The sequence below is a fragment of the Phyllosticta citriasiana genome (assembly GCF_038021145.1).
Source record: "Phyllosticta citriasiana strain CBS 120426 chromosome Unknown IWZ02scaffold_5, whole genome shotgun sequence".
Taxonomy (NCBI): domain Eukaryota; kingdom Fungi; phylum Ascomycota; class Dothideomycetes; order Botryosphaeriales; family Phyllostictaceae; genus Phyllosticta; species Phyllosticta citriasiana.
In genome coordinates this window covers 1,034,321-1,053,649 of record NW_027117282.1, presented here as the reverse complement: position 1 = coordinate 1,053,649, position 19,329 = coordinate 1,034,321, and the positions used below count along the sequence as shown (strand labels likewise).

Below are 19,329 nucleotides of genomic sequence, written 5' to 3'. Positions count from 1 at the left end.
GGATATTTTCAATCTAGTCTTCAGAGGTATCGGATGAAATCGTTCTTTGGAAGTATGAGTGACGTGAGTCATCTGTGAGTTTGTATCGGATCCCCTTTCCTTTCCTTCCCTCGCTGGAAAGGAGCGTGAGAGCTGACAGAGACCATCGCAGTACAAGTTTCCCGATCGGCCGTTTTGTAGCGACATTTGAGGCGACGCAGCGGGATTTCGGTATTCGCTGTTGAGACGAGAAAGATTCGACGGGTATGAATGGTAGCTGGTGAATGTTTTGTTGGCACCCTTTGTCCCTCCATTTTTTTTTTCTGTCTCTGTACGGTGGGCACGAGCTGACGAGAGACAGGGGCAGCGCCACCTGCAAATCAACGCCGTCCCTCATCCACTTGACGATTTGACTGTCGAAACTCATGTTACTCGAGGCTGCTCTTCTCTACTCTTCAGCCCTTGGAAACGACGAGGTAAGTTCCCTTCCTCTGTAGTCGCGCTGACTTGTAAACAGACTGCGCTGCGCGCTGACAGAGTCATTCGATGTCTTAATCTTCTTTTTTTTTTTTTTTTTTTTCACATCTTTGAGTAGAGACCTGTAAGTTGTTCTACAATGTCGAATAGAAGAGCAATATCAAATCTATCAACGGTTTCGTATGTTCTTCTTCCACTCGTTCGTGTTGATTTCTACCTTGGATGAAATCGAGACACCTTGTCTAAACAAAGAACTTCGTTCATTTCCGCCTTCAGAATTTTGGCTTGCCCCAAGTAGCCAAATACATCCACCCTTTGTCTCTCGCCTTTGTTCAACACATGGACACTTCTTCGCTCGTCCGATATTTGCACCGAGGAAGTTCCTGACAGCTATGTTTCATTGTCCAAGGTTCGAGGACGAGAGTTGTGTCGTGGATTCTCCAAGGCTTTTGGCGACTTCAATCTCTCGCACTTCACAGTGCGACTTGCCATCGACCATGGATTCACTCGCAAGCTTCGCAAATTCGCACGAGACAACGCTACCAGATCCATCATTCAGCATCGGTCCAGATGGGCACCTCCGCCACGACTTCGTCCTCACCCCCGACGTACCCTTCTCGTCATCCAACTACACCGACTGTCTCTACACGACGCGCCAAAGCACGACGCTGCCCCAGCCCATCCGGCACCACCCCATCTGGACCATCCACATCCGCGCGCGCGCCGGCCCCATCGACGTAATGATCCACGAAATGCTCGAGCCAGCCCTCTGGCCATGCAACCCCCACAGCAGCAGCACCGACGCGCCGCAGCAATCCTTCGAGCACCCGCGCGACCTGCTCGCCGCGCGCGCGATGCGTTTCCGCCTCATGAACAGGGTAGCCGGCGAGCCCATGGCCGTCCCCTTCCAGCGCTTCCACGTCGTCGTGCCCCGCCTCGCCGCCCCGCGCGAATGGAATCGCATCTACCGCGTGTTCCTGTACCCGCGCGCGTCGTCGGATGAACAAAGCGGTGTGGCGCGCGCGTTGCCGAACCTCTCGACGGCTGCTGCGCGGCATGCCGAGGCTCTCGTCCGCCGCGGCGCTGTCGTTGCGCCCTCTGCGCGCCTTGCGCCATCTGGCGGCGACAAATACAACGACAGCGACGGCTTTGCCGACTTTCGTGGCGTCCGTCTCCCGCCGTCGACTGTCGCCGTTTGTCGTACCTGGGCTCGCGTCGCAGCCTGGCAGGGAGAGCGCATGAGAAGCGGCGACGCTGCTCTGGACGCGCGGCCGCTTCGTCCACTCGATTGCAATATCGACAAGGCGATGACGGGGAACTGGCATCGTTCTGTGTCGGCAAGGCCGGAGTCGGCGTTCCCGCTGATGTTCGAGGAGGAGGACAATGACAGTAGTCCTTTTTGGGCGGCAGTTGACGCCGTTGCGAGCAGTCACAGTCTGAAGCTGCTTCTCGTGCTTGCGGTGGCGGCGTTTTTGGTGGATATCGTTGCGTATGGCTCGTTCAAAGTCGTCGATGACGTTTTCCCGGCGCTTGTGGAGGGCATGGCGAATTTGCTTGCGACGGTAAGATTGATTTGGGATCTTGTTGTCGAAGTGTTTGCCATCATAGTCTACGTTTTGGATATGAGTGGAGCGATTGCGAGGGCAGTGGTCTCTCATAGCCCGAGTTTTTTAGCGAAAGGTCTTGTGGTTTTTGCTTTTGGATACACGGTGCGATTGCTGACTGTTTCTGCTGTTCCTGCCTTTCTTGCGGAGCGTCTGGTGTCTTGAATCTCAATGACCTTGTTTGTTAGACTGCTGGCCCTGCCGGTTGACTCCTGTTGTTTTGCGATTTTGGGCCTGAGAAAGGTTGTTGGTCGGTGTGAAAGCGTTGGCATAGGAATCAGCGGTTCGCTTCACAGAGTCCTCACTTCACAACACCACAACCCCGAGAGGTGATACGACCTTCCAACGCTTTGGAAACCTGAACTTGACCTTTGACCTTTCTCTCAGCTTCCATCACTTCGCAACTCTCTTTTTCTCCTTGCAAACAGCATCACGCAACGCAACCACAATGACGACGCCTCTCCAAGCCGACTCCATGACGTGCAAGGCAACCTCCAAGACTTCTCTCAGTTCAGCCACACTACCATTCAACTCCCCTCACCTCCGTGCAACGCCACCCAAGGCCCTAATAGGCGGACTCGACCTCCAGATCGAAGAGCACGTCCACCAACAGATCGCCAAAAACGAGGGCGTCCGGTCCAGCTTCACCATCGGCCCCGACGCATCGACGCGCAACGTAGTATACTTCTTCCCAGAGCACGAATTCCTACGAAGCTACCATCCGTTCAGCTACCGCATGCGCGCCTTCTATCACCCAATCGAGCACATCCCGCGCCACAGCCAAGTCTGGACCATCCACACGCGCGTCGAGTGGCCCTACAACGTCGACATCTACGTCGTCGAGGACCTGACGGGCGAGTACCCGCGCCGGCATCCGTCGCCGCCGAAGCAGCAGCAGCCCGAACGCAACAACCGCATCTACTGCGACCTGCCGGATCTCAGAACGGCGCCCGGCGACGCGGACCGTGTGCATTACCTGCCGCTCCTGCGCGACGCGCGCGAAGGTGTGCCCCCGGAAAACGTCGTCGTCCACGTGCCCCCGCTGCGTACGGACGAGGCGAACCGCGTGTACCGCTTCTACCTGTACCCATGGAGCGGCGCGCGGCGCAGCGGCGGCGGCGGCAACGGCAGCAGCATCCACAGCCGCTACCTGCAATACTACGTCGGGCACCACCACCTCGAAAAGCGCGGCGCGTACCCCGAGATGCCGCGCTGCGCCGTCATCGCGCCGGCGAGCGCAGGGGGCACGGTTGCGCATGGCGCCGACGGCTTCGTCGTCGGGCCTCTGACGCGCGCCTATTGCGAAGAGATGGGCAGCGTTGCCGATTGGATCGAGGCGTGCGTGCGCGCGGGCGCCGCGGGCTACGACGCGAGCGACATGCCGGCGCCGGTGGACGAGGAGAGCGAGGACGATTGGGGCCCGCTGCTGGGAGCGGCGCCGGCGATGGGCGCGGTTGGGTCGCGGTCCGTGTCGGATCTGACGATGGTGGTGGAGGAGGAGGAGGAGGAGGAGGAGGAGGAGGATGATGATGATGAGGAAGAGCCGTTTTATCTCGATTTGCTGTTGGCGTCGAGGGAGAGGAGCGCAGACGTGTGCGACGCTCGTTCGTTCTACCTCTCGCGCTTGTTTGCTTTGACGAGGGGCGAGTGGAGGGAGGTCGTGGAGGACGCGTGGGAGGACGAGGAGGCGTACGGTCTCGGACTGCTTTTCGATCCGCGAGAGGAGACGAAGGATCTGGAAGATGAAGATTCGTTTAACTTGAGACGTCTCTTTGAAGAGCCGGAAGAAAATGAGGAGCTGAATGAAGTGGAGAAGGTGTTTTGGGACGGTGTGTATGACGAAGTCTACCAAGCCGACGACGAGTTCTCGGATGATGAGCCGATTGCGAAGCACTTCTGGTTCGCCCTAGACTGAGGTTAAGCGGCGCGATCACGACGATATGCTGCTGGTCGGCAGTTTGATCCCTGCTATCAAGTCATGGACTTTATGCAATTTGTTCGTTGTCGAAGCCGGAATGGTGGCGCCTGGGTCCTCGTTGTTTGGAATATGCAGCTAGAAGGTTGTTTCCCCTGACGCTCTTATACCCAACAATCAAAGAAAGCTCCTTGCATCATCTTCTCAAAGTTGCCATCTATGACAGGCACGCGCGCGAGACCAAAGTCAATATTCTGCAGCGCATCTCTCGCCGCTTGTGGCATGTACTACCAAGCAGCAGTAGGCTGGTATTTACCCCTGACAGCCGTAGTAGCAAGGCCATGGCCGAGCAGCGGATTAACCTGATATTCGAGGAAGCGGTCACCATCGAGGTCGAGCAGAGGGTCATTGCAGTGCTCAACAGGGACATGTGTTCCATCGAGATGCGCCGTCTTGGTCTTGATCCACTCGCCGCTCTTGGTCAGGGCGACGCCGCGGACGGTTGGGCAGTCGTGGTTTGGGCCGCGCAACCAGACGACGGCGGCCTGCCCCTCGTGGCAGTGGCTGATGCTGTGGAAGTACCAGGCGTACATGATGGCGAACTGGTGGCGATGCCATCCAGAGTGCACGTATACCTGCCCTTCCTTGTCGCTGAAGTAGTCCCAGGATTCCTCGTCTAGCGGTGTGAGTCCACATATCTTAAGGTCAGGAATTCATGTGCTGATGGATGCTAATTAATGATGATGAGGCTCTGGAGGACAGAACAAGAGGTCCCACGCTTACCCCGTATTGCCCTCCTCATCTACGACCGGCAGCGGCGCGCAGCCCCCGTCGACAACGACATATAGCCTAAACTTGCGATACAGCTCGCCAGACACGCCCTTTGGCACCGTCTCAGGCAACGGCCGCATCTTGGGACCCGAGTCGAGACCGAGCAGCGCATCATCTTCGGTCTGCGGCCAAACAGGCTTTCCCCAACGAAGTGATCCCCGATGGCCATCCACAGGACGCCACAGAGCGCCGGCACCAGCGAGTCCTGGTTGAGTAGGAAGCTCAGGAACCACATGGAGACGAGGCGGCGGTAGTGGAACCAGAGCGCGACGGTGCTGGCGGCCGGAGGCGGCTCGTGGAAGATGTCTGCCATTTTGGGTGTGCGGATCGCGCGTATGGCTTCGAAGAATACGGCCGAGGATATATGGAAACTGACCTCCAGTTACTCTGCTTCCTATTTACCTTTTTCCCTTAAAGCTCTTTGACCAGGGTCTCTCGTGTCTGCGCGGAGGACCTAGCCTCCGCATCACCTCATCTGTCCGTGGCGACTAAGCATTTCCGTTGTGTATCATTGTGTGACTGTCCATCGGGGCAAGACGATGAGCCGATCATCAAGCCGATCGCCCAGCCAGCCATCCAGCCCCGGGCCGCGTCCAATCACCCTGCATGGACATTCAAAAGTACAGTATAGAGACAGAAAAAGCCAAAACTGATGCGCCGCCCGTAGCGCTGGACCGTCGCTGCAGCCCAACCTAAAATGACTGAACTCCAGAGGCACGCTCACCCTTTCTGCTCGGCCCATTCTTGTTTCGAAAAGCGAAGAGTTGTTTGATGATGGCCGCGGCGTCAGATGCACGCGTGCGCGCTCCTGACTCGAGCACAGGTGTTGCGCGCCTGTTTTACCGCGGGGCGCCTATGTGGCGGGAGGCTGAAGTCTGCTCTCGGAGAGTCAGAGCGGCGCGCTCGAGGCGTCCGATTGGATTGGGCGTCGCGTTAAAGGTGCATTTCGCGGAGGAAGTTGTGGTGAGACGTGGATGGTTCGTGGACAGCGGAGGCCATTGCAGACGCGGAGGTGTTGTGGTTATCTCACAAGTCAGACCCTCTTTGTTCCGGTTTGCGCTATCCAAATTAGGACTAGTGAGTGGCGCTCGGATCCCTAAAGACCCTAAGGACCAATCATGTTGCGCGCAGCGCAAACCTCGAAGAGGGCGCCGCCTTGTGTGGGCGCTAGCCGGATATAGCTTAGATTGAGCCTTGACACTCTAGAGGCCCTAGGGTTGTTTAGTAATCACAACGCCCGAAGCGACACCCGTCTGATTCATGAGATAATGTTGTGGTTTGGATGCGCGCAGGGGTGAGGCGAGTTGCTAAACACCACGGCTGCCAACCACCACCTAATTTCCGCACACGAATACGGATTTCATTTGTCATGTTAAGAGTTTGCCATGCTAGCTCGCTGTCCAGTTGCCTCTTACCTTCGTTTGTTTTGTTTTGACGGACAAGGTTGCCTCGTTGCTGCCATGCGTGGCATTCCTGGAGAAGACGTCTTTTTCCATCAACTGCCGTGGATATCCGCAATGCCTGGTTACAAAACGAGCTTCTAGCGGCCGCAGAGCTACGAAAACAGTCCCGCTGCCTGTTCTCTTTGTCAGTTTGAATCTCGTTTAGTCGTTGCGATGTTTGAATGCTCCCAATATGTGCCCTTGTTCAGTCCCTTACCTAATCCATGTTCTGCTCCTTAATGTCACTTTCGCAGCAAAGTCTTCCTCCCGTTCACTTTACCACTTTCCTCGAATTCTTAAGTACAATCTGGATGCCACCTTACTGTAGCTCCAAGAAAGGCCAAACAGCACAAGTTCCACTAGAAAGAACATCATCCATCACCACCAATCAGCTAAATGCCCCCCCCCATCAAGCTCGCCCAAGCCACAGTCCACTCACCAACTAACTAACAGCCCTATATCCCCCCCCTCACTCTTTTATCATCAAGCTTTTACCATGTAACCCACCCCCACAACCCCAAATGTCAATGGGCAGGAGCACCGAGAGTAACGTCGTTATTCCTGGTGCTCCTCCCCATCCATCTTCCCTTTTGCCTGTTAGTGCACTTACCGAAAGTGGTAACACAGCAAGTGAGCGGGCGGGCACACTGGACAGGAAAGGAAAGTGTTGGCTTCGGCGTTCGAGTCTGCGTGAGCGCAGCTTTGTTTTCTGTTTGGTTGCGCCTCTTTTGTGTGTTGTGTGTGGAAGGGAGTTTCTTGCGCCTGCCTGCGGAGAATTGAGGTGTGCGTGTGCTTCTGGTACGTTGTGGAAGGTGTGGAAGGGCCTAGGTAGATATATACACCGCGAGATCCATGTACCCTTTCTCACCTTACGCGATCCAAAAGCCATTGCGTGGTAGGATCTACGTCGCTAGAGTACCAAAGAGCCGGCCAGAGGCTTGCGATGCTTGGCGCAAAGAAGCATGTCACATCGCCCACGGCGCACGGATTGAGAAAGGTGGACCATTCAGCAATTTGACGGTTTGCGCTACCCAGTCCGTCATAACTCAGGTCTTGCTCGTTCTCATTGAAGAGGACAACATAGCTACTGGTGCTTTTCTCGCCGCCAGTACAGGGAGAAGGGGGTCAGGTTTGTGCATGCTTAAGCTATTAATGATGACGAAGCAAACGTCCGGAACCATTACTGATCAAAAGCCTCCCCTCAAGTCAGCGACAAACACTTGTAACCATGGATCTAGACAAACTTTTCAAGCTCTTCGCCTACACAGGCAAACAAGGACTACCAAATTCAAGACAATACATTCTGAACACACGGGGAGACTAGGAGCCCAGAGAGAACTAAATGACTCGAAAAGGAAATTGGATAGGCCAGACTGACTGACTCATGGCCAAAAATGATGCATGCAATTCGTAAGGTAGCGTGATAAAGTGCAATGATGCTTCTAAGGATTGTGTTACAAGCGTGCAGGCAGGCGAGAAATGGAGGAGCCAGCAAGCAACGAAGAAGTCAATCGTATCGACAGGAATGCGTTCTTCTTCCCTCTCAACCGGCAAACCAAACAGCGACAAAAGGGGATGCAATGTTGGACAACGCCGACCAATCACAGCGTCGAGAAGCTCGCAAAAGCACCGAGTCCCCCTTGAACCAAACCAACGTCACATTTCCCCCTCTTTTCGCGCGCGCACCCGTTTAGTACGGCGAGAAGCTCTGGAAGCCCTCGCTGGAGACGTAATCGGAGCTCGTCTCGTTGCCCACAGTGACGGTAACGTTGAAGTTGGAAATGACGGGGCTCGAGCTAGCACCGTACAAGCTGTACAGCGAAGCGCCGAAGATCTGCTCGCCGGTGGGCGCGTCCTTGGGCAGGAAAATGAGGATGGGGACGTCGTCGGGCTTGTTCGAGTTGCCGGGGCCGAGGTACTGGCTGCCGACGACGCTGCCCAGCGAGTAGCCGTACGAGGCGTCGGGTGCAAGGCCGAAGGCCACGCTGATGTCTTGGACCGATTGGATGTAGTTTTCGCTCGTCATGTTGACGCTGATGAGCTCGCCGGGCGCGATGACGCTGGGGACTTTGACGCCGACGAGGCGGGCGGAGGAGAGGCCGAGGAGGGAGGCGCCGGCGGCGAGGACGGTTTGGAAGCGCATTGTTGCTTGAGTGGTGTGGAAGAGGGGATATGGTATATAGAGGTGGAGGAGGAGCGACAAGATTATCGATTAAGGTTAAATGCTTAAAGAATTGGCCGGACAGAGAAGATATGTACGGAGACGATGAGCAGCAGGTCGAGTTGAGGGGGGGGGGGGGTTTCTGCACGGCGGTCTATATACCTTCGGTGGGTCGAATGATGCAAAGGTTCGTGTTTGGCCAGCCCCTAAACAGAGTGCTCCCCCAGGACCAAGCCGACCTCTCCTTTCTGCACCTTTACCGTCTCTGGATCAGCAGAATGGGTGGCCATGTTGTCATGTAGCGTTACAATACGAGAACGCTCCAGCCACTAGCCAGTCTAACAGCTCTTCCGCCCCGCCTCGAGCCGGGCTTCCTGGCACTGGCAGGCAGACGGCCCGCCGCGCCTGCAGGCGGTTGGTCGCTTGCACAGTGTGCGCCGACAGACTGAATGTAGCGGGAAATGAAGTTTAGGCCTGCCGTGTGTTGCTATTTTCGGGGACGAAATAGAGGCGAGCGGAGGCCGAGTGGTGGCTGGAGGGAGGCATGGGCTGATGGCAGGTCGGTCGGCTAGTTGGTCGGTCGGTCGGTCGGTCGAGTATGTCGAGCAACGTCGTCCTGCAGAGACAACAGAGTGTGTGCTTTGTCTGAGCCTCGTTGCGGCAGTGCTCAACACGCAGCCATGGAATGTCCTGGCTGCGTCTCTCTCTGTCAGCGGCGTTCGCTACACACCACCTTGCCGGCTACCCGTGTCGCCTCTCGTCGCCTCGCTACTCACCTCTTTGGTTGCCAAATACGAGCCTCGTCAATTCTGCCGTCAATAATTCTCTCTCTTTCTTTTTGGCGCGAGCCGCGATGACGGCCGGCACTGACCGACCCGTTGACTGACGTCAAGCGTCACGACACCTCCGGAGCAGAGGCAGGTAGGGTGGGTGGTCGCCCATACTCCGGCTTCGTATTGCTCCTCCTCCTCCTCCTCCTCCTCCTCCTCCTCCATACACCTTCTCTGGCTCGCCACATGCTGGTGGCGTCACGAGACGGCTCGCGAATAAGTAAATGGATTTGTCAAAAAACAAAAAAAAAAAAACTAAAAAAAAAAAAAAAAAAAACTTGCTGGTCGAGCGTTGCGTCACAGGCTGCTGTCGTTTGGTTCTTGTCGTCGAGATGCGAGGTGACGATGAGATGGCGGCTTAGGTCCGGCACGTCTTCATGTGGCGCAGAGACGATGGCAATCAGCGACGTCGGCTGGCCCGCTGTGTCTTGAAAGACGAAGCGCACGCACGCGGGAAGAAGCTGACTATTTGTTTCTGATTCGGGGATCGACCAAGTCGATTTGGCTAGTCTCTTCATCTTTGTTTTCCATGCTGCTGCTCCTCGCCATATGTAATATTTCTTCACCTGGTCGTCGTCTTGATAAGTCGCCGTCGATCAGTCTCAGAAGAAGTCAAGTTGAAGTTCAGATGTATATAGAGGATTTGCTCTCTCATTGGTTGGTTGATTTAAATTTTAACTCGTCACATCAGACCGCCCATCAACTCCCAGTGTTTTACATGGGCAAAAGAACAGAAACGCCTCGACCGACACGACCAACAGCAATTAAGTACTGACAAAGAAGCTCTTCTCGCCTTCTCTCGGCTCGACCTTTGCGCGCCGAATAATCGGATCCGCACAACTAACCCTGATGCGCTCCACAGTCGCCGGGCTCCTCAAATTCAACACATCCTCGACACCCCACTGCTTCCTTGCAGCTTTGAGCGCATCTCTAATAGCAAAGAAGACAGCCGAGCCCATGAAGAGCGGGGGCTCGCCAACGCCACGGCTACGCTGGATGGTGCGCAGATTCTCCCAATTGACGTCCTTGAGCAGGCTGACGTTGAAGACCTGCGGGATGTCGCGGAAGCCGGGGATCTTGTAGGCGCCGGGCCCGCGGGTGAAGATGGAGCCGGACGCGCGGTGCCACAGCATCTCTTCCGTCGTGAAGAGGCCCTGCCCTTGGACGAATGCGCCTTCGATCTGCCCGTAGTCGATGGCTGGGTTGATGCTGCGCCCCACGTCCATCTTGATGTCGGCCCGCCGGCACGTCCAGTCGCCTGTCAGCGTGTCGATTTCTACTTCTGCCATCGTCACGCCTTGCGTGAAATAGAAGTAGGGCATTCCCTTGTTTTCGCCCCACGTGTACCCGATGTCAGGCGTCTTGTAGAAGCCGTTGGCTGAGAGGTTGACTCGGTCAAAGTATGCCGCGTGTGCAATGTCCTTCATTGTGGCGGTGGGCCCTAGTTCCTCGCGATACGGTGCCAGACGCTCGTTGAGCTGCGCGCACGCGTTCCAAATGGCGTATCCGTTGAGATCTGACGAGGCCGACGCAGCGGTGGAGCTGGTGTTGGCGACAGTGTTTGTGGCTGTCTCGGAGATGAGAATGTCCTCCGCTGGCACCTTGAGCGCTTCGGCAGCGATCATAATCATCTTGGTATGCAATCCTTGACCCATTTCTGTTCCACCATGCGCGAGGAGGACGGATCCATCATGGTAGATATGGACCAGAGCACCAGCCTGGTTGAGGAAAAGGGCGGTAAAGGAGATGCCAAATTTGGTCGGGATGATGGATAGGCCGCGCTTGTTCCACTTGTGTATCTGGTTGAACTCATCCACTTCTTTGCGTCTTCGGTCGTACTCTGCCTCGTCCTTGACCTGCTGGTACATGAGCGGCACAAAGTAGTCCTTGAGTTCCTGATTGAAATGCGTAATATCACCCGGGTGATACATGTTGATGCGGCGAAACTCATCGACGGGCATATTGAGGTGGTCTGCAACTTCTTCCATATAGCTCTCTGCAATGAACATGCCTTGAGGACCGCCAAAACCACGGAACGCGGAGTTGGAGACGGTGTTTGTCCGGCAAACCCTGCCCCTGACATGCACATTGGGAATCTTGTAGACTCCGTCGGCGTGCGTACACGCCCTGTCAATGACGGCGGCGCTGAGGTCTTGCGTCCATCCCGCGTTGTTGAAAATGTCGACGTCAAGTGCCTGAATTTTGCCATCTTTGTTGACGCCTACTTTCCACACACCAAGGAAGGGATGACGACCTCCAGTCGTTTGAATATCCTCGTCGCGGTTGAGCATGCAACGGACAGGGCGCTTTGACTTTTTCGCAGCAACGGCAAGAATTCCAGCCAGTTGTATCGACCGCGTTTCCTTGCCTCCGAAGCCGCCACCCATGCGCTTGACCCTCGACACAATCTTATTTGCTCGCACACCCGTGACTTGGGCGACATAAGATTGCGTCTCGGTTGGGTTCTGTGTGCTGCTCCAGACCTCCATCTCGCCATCCTCATGCTTGGGAATGACTACGCAAGCATGAGTTTCCAAGTAAAAGTGCTCCTGTCCGCCCATCCGAGCCACTCCCTCAAAAACGTGGTCACAGTTCTTGAAAGCCTCCTCAGTGTCACCCTTTTTGATGTAACGGAAGTGGTCCATGAAGCTCTGCTGTTCGACAGCTTCCTCGATGGTGAAGATTGCAGGCAACTCCTCATACTCGATTTTCACTGCTCTGGCACCAGCTTCAGCCCGCTTCGCCGAGTCTGCAACGATAAGTCCAATGGGTTGCCCAGCTGTAAAAACCTTGTCAACGGCAAAGAAGACTTCGTCGCAGACTGGAGCACCCCACCAATTTGCCTGGGGGTTCGGCAGGTCCGTATGGTCGACCCAGTCAACGACGCCGGGCATGTCTAATGCGGCGGAGGGGTCGACGCTGAGCAACTTGGCGTGTGCCTTGGTGGAGAGGACCATGCATCCATGGAGCTCATTCTTCTGCAGGGGAATGTCGTCGGTATACTGGGCTTGGCCAGTGACTTGCTTCATTGCGGCAACGTGCGGACGACCCTTGCCCAATACCTGCTGTTCATAGGCAATAGAGGCGTCGTGGTCCTTTTGTCCAGACGATATTTCCCTCTCGATCTCTCCAATGGCGTGGTGGTCGATGTTTGCCTCTTCCTCAGCACTAATCTTTGCCAGAGTCTCGTGGTAGAACTTGTAAAAGAAGCCAAAGGCGAGCGATTTCCGATAAGTGGCCATCCCACCTGGAACACCAAAACGCAGATCAAAGTCTTCCTCAAGAGCACCAAAAGCACCCTCGAGTGTCTGAGGATCTGTCCATTTCTTGCCGAGGAGATACTTCTCTGCTTTCTTGGCCGCAATCGTCGTCGGTGCCATGCCGCCGTAGATCAAGTTAATCTCATCGACCGTATATGCGGCGCTTAGTGACACACGCAAGGCGGCATTGACAATTGCAATGTCGTCGTCCTTTCTCTTTGCCTGCTTGTACGCCCGCACGTACTCACCAGATTCTCTGGCTACAGGTATCCGGATGCTAGCAATGATGGCATCAGCAGGCAGCGCCGTGACTCGGTAGCCCTTGAAGAACTCCGTCATTGGGATTTCTGTAATCTTCTCCAAGCTCTTCGCGACGAGTATGGCGTTGGTGGCAACAAAGACGGGATTGAGATCGGAAATGGGCGATGCTGTGGCCAGGTTACCTGCCGGTGTTCCCACGTTCCTGATTTGCCTGCCAGCGAAATATCTCAATTGCTTGAGAATCGCCGCAAAGGGCTGCCCCTTGACCTCGCCGTAATGCTCAATCGCCTGCGTCGCAATGTCTTCCAGATCGGTCAACACAACGTTTCCTCCAATCTCGATGTGATCATCGTTGAGCGAGAACTGCCGCAATTCGGGTATGTCCCCCACGTATACGGACGCCGTGTACTGCATGTTCTTGAACTTGATTTCAATCTGCGTCTCGGTGCTTCCACCAATGATTTTGGACGACGGATATGCGCTCTTGATTTCCAGAAGCTGCTGCAGAGTGACTGGCCTGAACCATCGCTTCCTCTTGTTTCCAAACGCCAGGGGCCGAAATTGATGTTTGCGCAATGCCGAAGGGAAAATGAGCTGAGTATCTGGGTGGTATTCGATAAATCCGGGCGGGGTGAATCGTTTGATGGGCTGGCTATCGCCATTTTGAATGTTTCCGTTTTCTGCTTCCGCGCCATTCTTGCAGCATCCGCCAGCTCCATTTGTTTTCTCCATGCAGCAGCCTGTGCCTCCATTGGCCGTTGCTTTTCCGCAGCCTCCTCCTTTTACACTGAAGCTTTGTGCTGCATCCAAAATGGGCCTGTAGCCTGTGCAGCGGCACAAGTTTCCGTCAAACGCTTCCTCGACTTCGTGTTCGGACGGTTCGGGATTGTTTCTCAAAAGCGCATACAAGCTCTGCACAAGTTAGAATCTGCTTCAAACACCGAAGAACAAAATTAAACGACTGACCATGACGATTCCCGGCGTGCAAAACCCGCACTGGCTTCCATTCATCTTTGCTATCCGCTCCTGCGTTGGATGCGGCCCGTTTACATCCCCAATGCCTTCCACCGTTATCACGTGTTTGCCGTCGACGCTGACGAGCGGCGCCAGACATGCATTCACGCCGGCATGGTAGATCCTCTTGGTCGTGGGGTTATATTGCGAGACGACAACGGTACAGGCGCCACAGCCGCCCTCTGCGCATCCCAGCTTTGTGCCCGTCAAGCCGATTCCGCGCAGGTATTCCAGCAGTGTGACTTCAGGGTCGGCATCGTCCAGTACTACCTTGGTTCCGTTCAGATAAAAGCGAATCGTGTCGTCGTAGTCTGTTGTCAATGAGGCGAGGGCCTCTATGCTGGTCGCGGGTACAGCGGGGTCAACGAGGCCCGGAGCCATGGTGAATTTGGAGAAAGGGTAGAAGAGAAAGAAGGATAAGAGAGTGAAAGAATAGTATTTATCGCAAGCCTAGCTATGAGTGGCGGGAATGTTGTGGTATATGGGAATCGAGGGCGACCTAGCAACGTAAGTGGAAGGTGTGGAGGAAAACGAGGAAAAGGGTAGAGGAGAAGAAGATGAGAAAAGGAACGGAGAAGGAAAGATCTTGGAGGCGCGAGGAGTCGCTTAAGCGCAGGTCTTATCAAGAGGTTATTTGTCTTTTACGTGCAATGGTAGCGGCTGGAGGTATCGAGGGCGCTGAGCGGCGAGGCCCGACAGGGCGGGGCATGCAAATCCCTGACGCTTTTGTGCGCATGCAGCCGGCCCACGTGAGTCCAAGATGTCAGCAGCCTCTTGGCTGTATCATCACTGGCTAACGCATGCGGTCCTAGTCGACCAAAAGGGTCCAACTTGTCCCTGATGTGATTGCTTTCGATCGTCATGCATATTCCGCTGGCCATAGTACGCGAGCCGGTTTAAAACAAGCGCGAGAAGTCACAACTCCATTTTGTAGCCTATGAAAAGAAGGATGAAGACGACTCCCGGAGTACAAAACAGCCGATTTCCACTATCCCCCCCCCCCCCCCCTGGTCGCCAACCCCTGCCTGAACCAAATCCACCAGCAGCTTTTCCGACCATCCAGCATCGCGTCGGCAAGACGCGCGAGAGCCAGTCTGAATCAAGTTGCCAGTCTGCCACGCTTCCAAAGGAGCCAGGAAAAGAAGATGAAGTCAAGGCAACCGGGAATCGCTGCCGGCGGTTGCTTTTTTGTATTCATTTTATACGAATGCCGGGTGCCAATTACTACGTGGTGTGGAACCATGTCGGAGAAGTAACTTTTTTTGTTTTCGAAATCCGAGGAAGGCAAGACTGGCCATGTTGCATCCACTACGCTCGCCAGCCTTGTCATTACGCTTAAACCCGCTTCAGCTCGGGTGGCATGTTGCAGCCCAGCCTTTGTGGCAGGTGATAGAAGAGAGAAACCAGAAGGCTTGATACCAGAGACGTTCGGGCGCATCAAGAGAGTAGCATCGCGATCATCGCATAGCCATAGCAGTTCAAGTCGTCGATCCAGAAGGACCATCAGATCAAGCATGAGATGCAAAACTCGGTCATGCAAGCTTTGGACGGCGCCGATGGAACGATGTCAGAGTAAGAATCAGAGCATCCGAAAGTCGAGACGGATTCCGGAGAGCAAGCCATACGTATGCAGCATGAGACCATCAGCCATCGTCAAGCACGTGTGCAAGCAACAGTCGAGTGCCAGATGCACTGCGCTTCGGTCCTCTAAGCATCGGTGTCACGGTATCACGACGTCACGCTCTGCCGTCTATGCTCCTGGAGGTTGCTGGCCTGGCGTCTGTCCTTGTTGCTGTTGTTGTGCAATCGCAGCATACCACATGGCCATGTAGTTTTGGTACCCGCCATACATTGCATATGGGTCAGCACCTGCAGCTGCAGCACCGTCGCCTTGTCCGGAGGCTGCGGGTTGTTGCGGTGGCATTCCTGCCGCCGGCTGTTGGACATACGACGGTTGTTGCTGGGGTTGTGAGTAGCGGTCACTATACGGATCGTTGTCACGGCCACGGCCCCTACTACCCACACCGCCGTTCTTTTCACGCTGTCCATGGTCAGAGCTTTGTCAATAAAAATCATAGGAGGGGTCACTGACCACTGTGTCAACCTTTTCCCAGATGGCCTGCTTAGCGTCTTCAATCGCCTGACGCGTACCAACCAGGCCAATCTCACGCTCAATGTCGGCTCCTGACGCTTGGGAGACGTTGATCTTACAACCCGTGGAGTTTTGCATCTCCTTGATCGTTTCCCCACCTGCACGTGTGAGAATTGGACATTTAGACTGCAATGAAGACTTACCTTTGCCGATAATCATGCCCACGGCTTCGGACGGGACCATGATGGTGTCATTGATCTTACCAGGGCCTTGCATGTCAAACTGCGCAGGCCGGTTGTTCTCCTTTGCAGGAGGGCCTGCACGAGTGTCGCTGTCCACAATTTCGAGAATTAGTTCCTTGGCTCTGGCGGCAGCCTCTCTGCTGCCAATGAGGTTGACTGGTCTAAGACCATTCACGCTCTTGTTCTCTCCGACGATGTTGACGTGGCAGCCGCTCTTGTCCTGAAGGTCACGGATCGTTTCTCCTTGGCGTCCGATGATGAGACCAACAGTTCGGTCAGGGACCATTATTTGCACGCTGTTTTCGCCAGAGTGCATAAGGGCAGCGTTGCCCTTGGCGCCTTTGCCTCCTCTTTGAGCGTCTCGCGAAACCTGGCCACCATTCTCGTCGATGATTCGGAAGATTTCCCGCTTTGCGTCGATGCGAGCGCGGGGAGCTCCGGAGATTCTGCACTGGCGTTGTGGTCCACCGGCTTCTGGGCCTGTAATAAATTGAATCCTTGTGCCAGTGTCCTGCTCGATCCGGCGAAGGTTCTCGCCCTGCCTGCCAATGACGAGGCCAACGAGAGACGACTCGATGGTAATGGTCTCGCTGTCGGGCGGCGAGCGGTCCCTGCCGCCGTAGTTGCGTTGAGGAGAAAAGGTGTCGCGGCCACGGCTTGGGGGTGAACGTGATCTGTCACGTACAAAACCGGATCCGGATCTGCGCGGGTCGTCGCGTCGCTCATCGCGGTAGGGGTTGTAGTTGTCGCGGTACGCGTCGCGACGGGGAGGAGAACGCGAGCGCGAACGCGAGTGACGGTAGGGTCGGCCTGCTAGTCTAGGATCATCGCGAGGAGGACCTGGGTTTCAGGGTGAGCTACAAGTTGATGCGCAAGGGTTTGGTCGTCTTACCGACGCTGGATCTGCCGCCGCTGTATGGCTGCAGTCCTTTCTCAGTTGCAATGTTGCGCGCCTTCGCGAGAACGTCTGAGAAGTTGACTGAGCCAGTGCTGACGGGCTTGATGGAGCTCAAATCAACGCTACCAGAGTTTGTGGGTTGGGGAAGTCCATAAGCGGGGACGCCAGCAGGCGGGGTGGGCGGCACGTAGGCTGGCGGATAGGCCTGAGGCAGAGTTGGCGGTGGTTGTTGCTGAGGCGGTTGTGAAGGCGTCTGCGATGGAGTGCTTCCTGTTCGATTGGTAGCGGCTGTCCTGCATGTCAGCTTTCTGGAAAAAGTGAGGCTGGGCTGGCGGATCATCGCACCTAACGCAGCCAGAATCTGCGAAATGTCCGGTTGAGCCGCCATAGCACACGAGTTGCTTTGCCGAGAACTGAAGCAGTGCGGTGCTTGTCGCAAGGGGTGAGAAGGTCGGTCGAAGGCAAAGTCTCAGAGAGCAGAGGAGGTTTTGCGGTCGGGCGAGTGGAGTGTCGGTGGTGGTGAGAAAGACGTTGCGCGACAAGAGGAAAGCTGAACTGAAGAAAGCGATTGGCCGCTAGCGCCAAATTCGGAACTCGCTTGCACGCGCGCCTCTTGGCGTCAGGCAATCCAAAACCACCACCTGGTCAACCATCGTTGGCCACACTCAACTCATCACATTCATCACCAGCCTATCGACACTAAGAGACAAAAAGCAGTAAGCCAGTGCAGCATTTTCCTCAGAAGCAGCCAAACAAGACGCGGACAAAGCGCTTCCAAAACTTGGTTACCACCCACGCGCCATCGCCGCTCACAACAACCTCGCGACAATGGCGCTCTATCATTTTCCCTGCTTCTGCTTGTACACATCTCCTGTTAGACGGATTTCAAAATCCCTGTCCTTCCCTCTGCCCTGCCTCTCCAGCTGCCTCACCAATGGCAACACCTTTTCGCCAAACAATTGGATTTCGTCGTCATAGTGCAAAAAGGCAGTCAAGATGATGTCGATGCCCAAACTCTTGAGCATTACTATCCGGTCGGCGATTTGCTGAGCGGTGCCAATCAATTTGGTCTTGAAGCCATCGTTGTACTGCACCAGGTCGTTGAATTCGCTTCCGGCCCACATGCCCGTTTTGTTAGATGTGCTGGCGCCCGCATTCTGGACTTGTTCTCGGAAAGCTTCGACGGCATCAACGTCTGCCTTGCCTTGGATATCACGCAAGACTTGGATGGCTTCCTCTTCTGTGTCGCGGCAGATGACGAAACCGTTGAGGGCGAACCTCACCTGGCCTTCGCGGCCGTATTTCTTCGCCCTCTCCTTGACATCGGCAATCTGGTCCATGAGGCCCTCGAGCGTGTTTCCATTCATGAAATAGACGTCCGAAACTGCGCCACCATTTTCTCGCGCGTCGTTGCTGTTGCCACCTTGGAAGATGACCGGATGAGGGCGTCCAGGCAGTGACAGTGGCTTCGGCTTCAACGACCAGTCGTTGAACTGATAAAAGTTACCATGGTAACTGAAGCTCTCCTGTGTCCATGCGCCACGGAGACATTCAATGAATTCGCGAGAACGACGGTAGCGCTCAGAATGATCAAGCCACCAATGACCAATCGATTGCATTTCGGCCTTGAACCATCCCGAAACGACATTCACGTCGATGCGACCTTTGCTATAGTGGTCGATGCTGGCAATTTGTTTGGCGGCAAGTGCTGGTTGCCAAGGGCCAGGTAGCAGCGCTGCGATCATGCGAATTCGCGAGGTGCTGTGCAGCAGAGCCTGGCTGAAGCTGACAGACTCGAATTGATTCTCGGCAAGATACCCGGCCATGAAGCGGATCTGCATGAGGGCGTATTCCAAGCCCACACGTTCCGCCGTACGTGCATAACGCTCATTGGACTCGAGGTCCCAGCCAGTCCGTTGGGGAATCTTGGAGACCACTAGGCCACCTGAGACATTTGGAACCCAGTATGCAAATTTGACCCGATCTGGGGCTGAGTTGAGCTGGTCCGCGTAAGCAAACTCATCAGAGCTGGTTTCGACTACTGGTGGGATGCCGTTCGCTGTGGCGTGGTGCGAGTGACCGTTCTCAGAGCCTGGCCGTGTTACGGGGACCACAATTCGCTTTCCACTGACTGCGCCGTTTCTCAATCTGTCCAAGGCAGCATTGATCCCGGCAAGACCACCATCGGCGACCTCTATCTCTGGCAGTTTGAGAGACTGAGAAGCCAACAGGTCCTCCAACCATTCCATCAAAGATTCGCCAATAACAGGCACGTTGTGGAACAACTTGATTGGAACCAAATGTTGCTGAACTTCTGCGCTCT

The 19,329-nt window shown here is 55.3% G+C and overlaps 6 protein-coding genes across 6 annotated transcripts; 1 reads left to right on the top strand and 5 right to left on the bottom strand.

The window, feature by feature from the left end:
• Positions 1–590: 590 nt before the first annotated feature.
• On the top strand, positions 591–2,367 carry IWZ02DRAFT_231042 (uncharacterized protein). Its single transcript, XM_066762946.1, has one exon. The coding sequence runs from the start codon at positions 639–641 to the stop codon at positions 2,223–2,225; it is 1,587 nt and encodes a 528-aa protein (XP_066623807.1). The 5' UTR covers positions 591–638; the 3' UTR covers positions 2,226–2,367.
• Positions 2,368–4,262: 1,895 nt separating this feature from the next.
• Positions 4,263–5,119, bottom strand: IWZ02DRAFT_489620 (uncharacterized protein; the record flags this gene model as incomplete). Its single annotated transcript, XM_066769594.1, has 3 exons — positions 4,263–4,626; positions 4,759–4,928; positions 5,003–5,119. The coding sequence occupies 3 exons, from the start codon at positions 5,117–5,119 to the stop codon at positions 4,263–4,265; spliced, it is 651 nt and encodes a 216-aa protein (XP_066623806.1).
• Positions 5,120–7,938: 2,819 nt separating this feature from the next.
• IWZ02DRAFT_432177 (uncharacterized protein) lies at positions 7,939–8,391 on the bottom strand (the record flags this gene model as incomplete). Its single annotated transcript, XM_066766200.1, has 1 exon — positions 7,939–8,391. The coding sequence occupies one exon, from the start codon at positions 8,389–8,391 to the stop codon at positions 7,939–7,941; it is 453 nt and encodes a 150-aa protein (XP_066623805.1).
• A 1,126-nt stretch (positions 8,392–9,517) lies between these two features.
• IWZ02DRAFT_400140 (Molybdopterin-binding domain of aldehyde dehydrogenase-domain-containing protein) lies at positions 9,518–14,446 on the bottom strand. The gene is made up of 2 exons (XM_066765619.1): positions 13,727–14,446; positions 9,518–13,672 (listed from the first exon to the last, which is right to left on the bottom strand). Exons 1-2 carry the CDS (start codon positions 14,153–14,155, stop codon positions 10,004–10,006), a joined length of 4,098 nt encoding a protein of 1,365 aa, XP_066623804.1. The 5' UTR covers positions 14,156–14,446; the 3' UTR covers positions 9,518–10,003.
• A 1,078-nt stretch (positions 14,447–15,524) lies between these two features.
• On the bottom strand, positions 15,525–17,394 carry IWZ02DRAFT_489617 (uncharacterized protein; the record flags this gene model as incomplete). The annotated part of the gene is made up of 5 exons (XM_066769593.1): positions 15,525–15,815; positions 15,867–16,024; positions 16,070–16,948; positions 17,001–17,294; positions 17,352–17,394. 5 exons carry the CDS (start codon positions 17,392–17,394, stop codon positions 15,525–15,527), a joined length of 1,665 nt encoding a protein of 554 aa, XP_066623803.1.
• A 451-nt stretch (positions 17,395–17,845) lies between these two features.
• Positions 17,846–19,255, bottom strand: IWZ02DRAFT_376296 (luciferase-like domain-containing protein; the record flags this gene model as incomplete). The annotated part of the gene is made up of 1 exon (XM_066764873.1): positions 17,846–19,255. One exon carries the CDS (start codon positions 19,253–19,255, stop codon positions 17,846–17,848), a length of 1,410 nt encoding a protein of 469 aa, XP_066623802.1.
• Between the last annotated feature and the right edge of the window lie 74 nt (positions 19,256–19,329).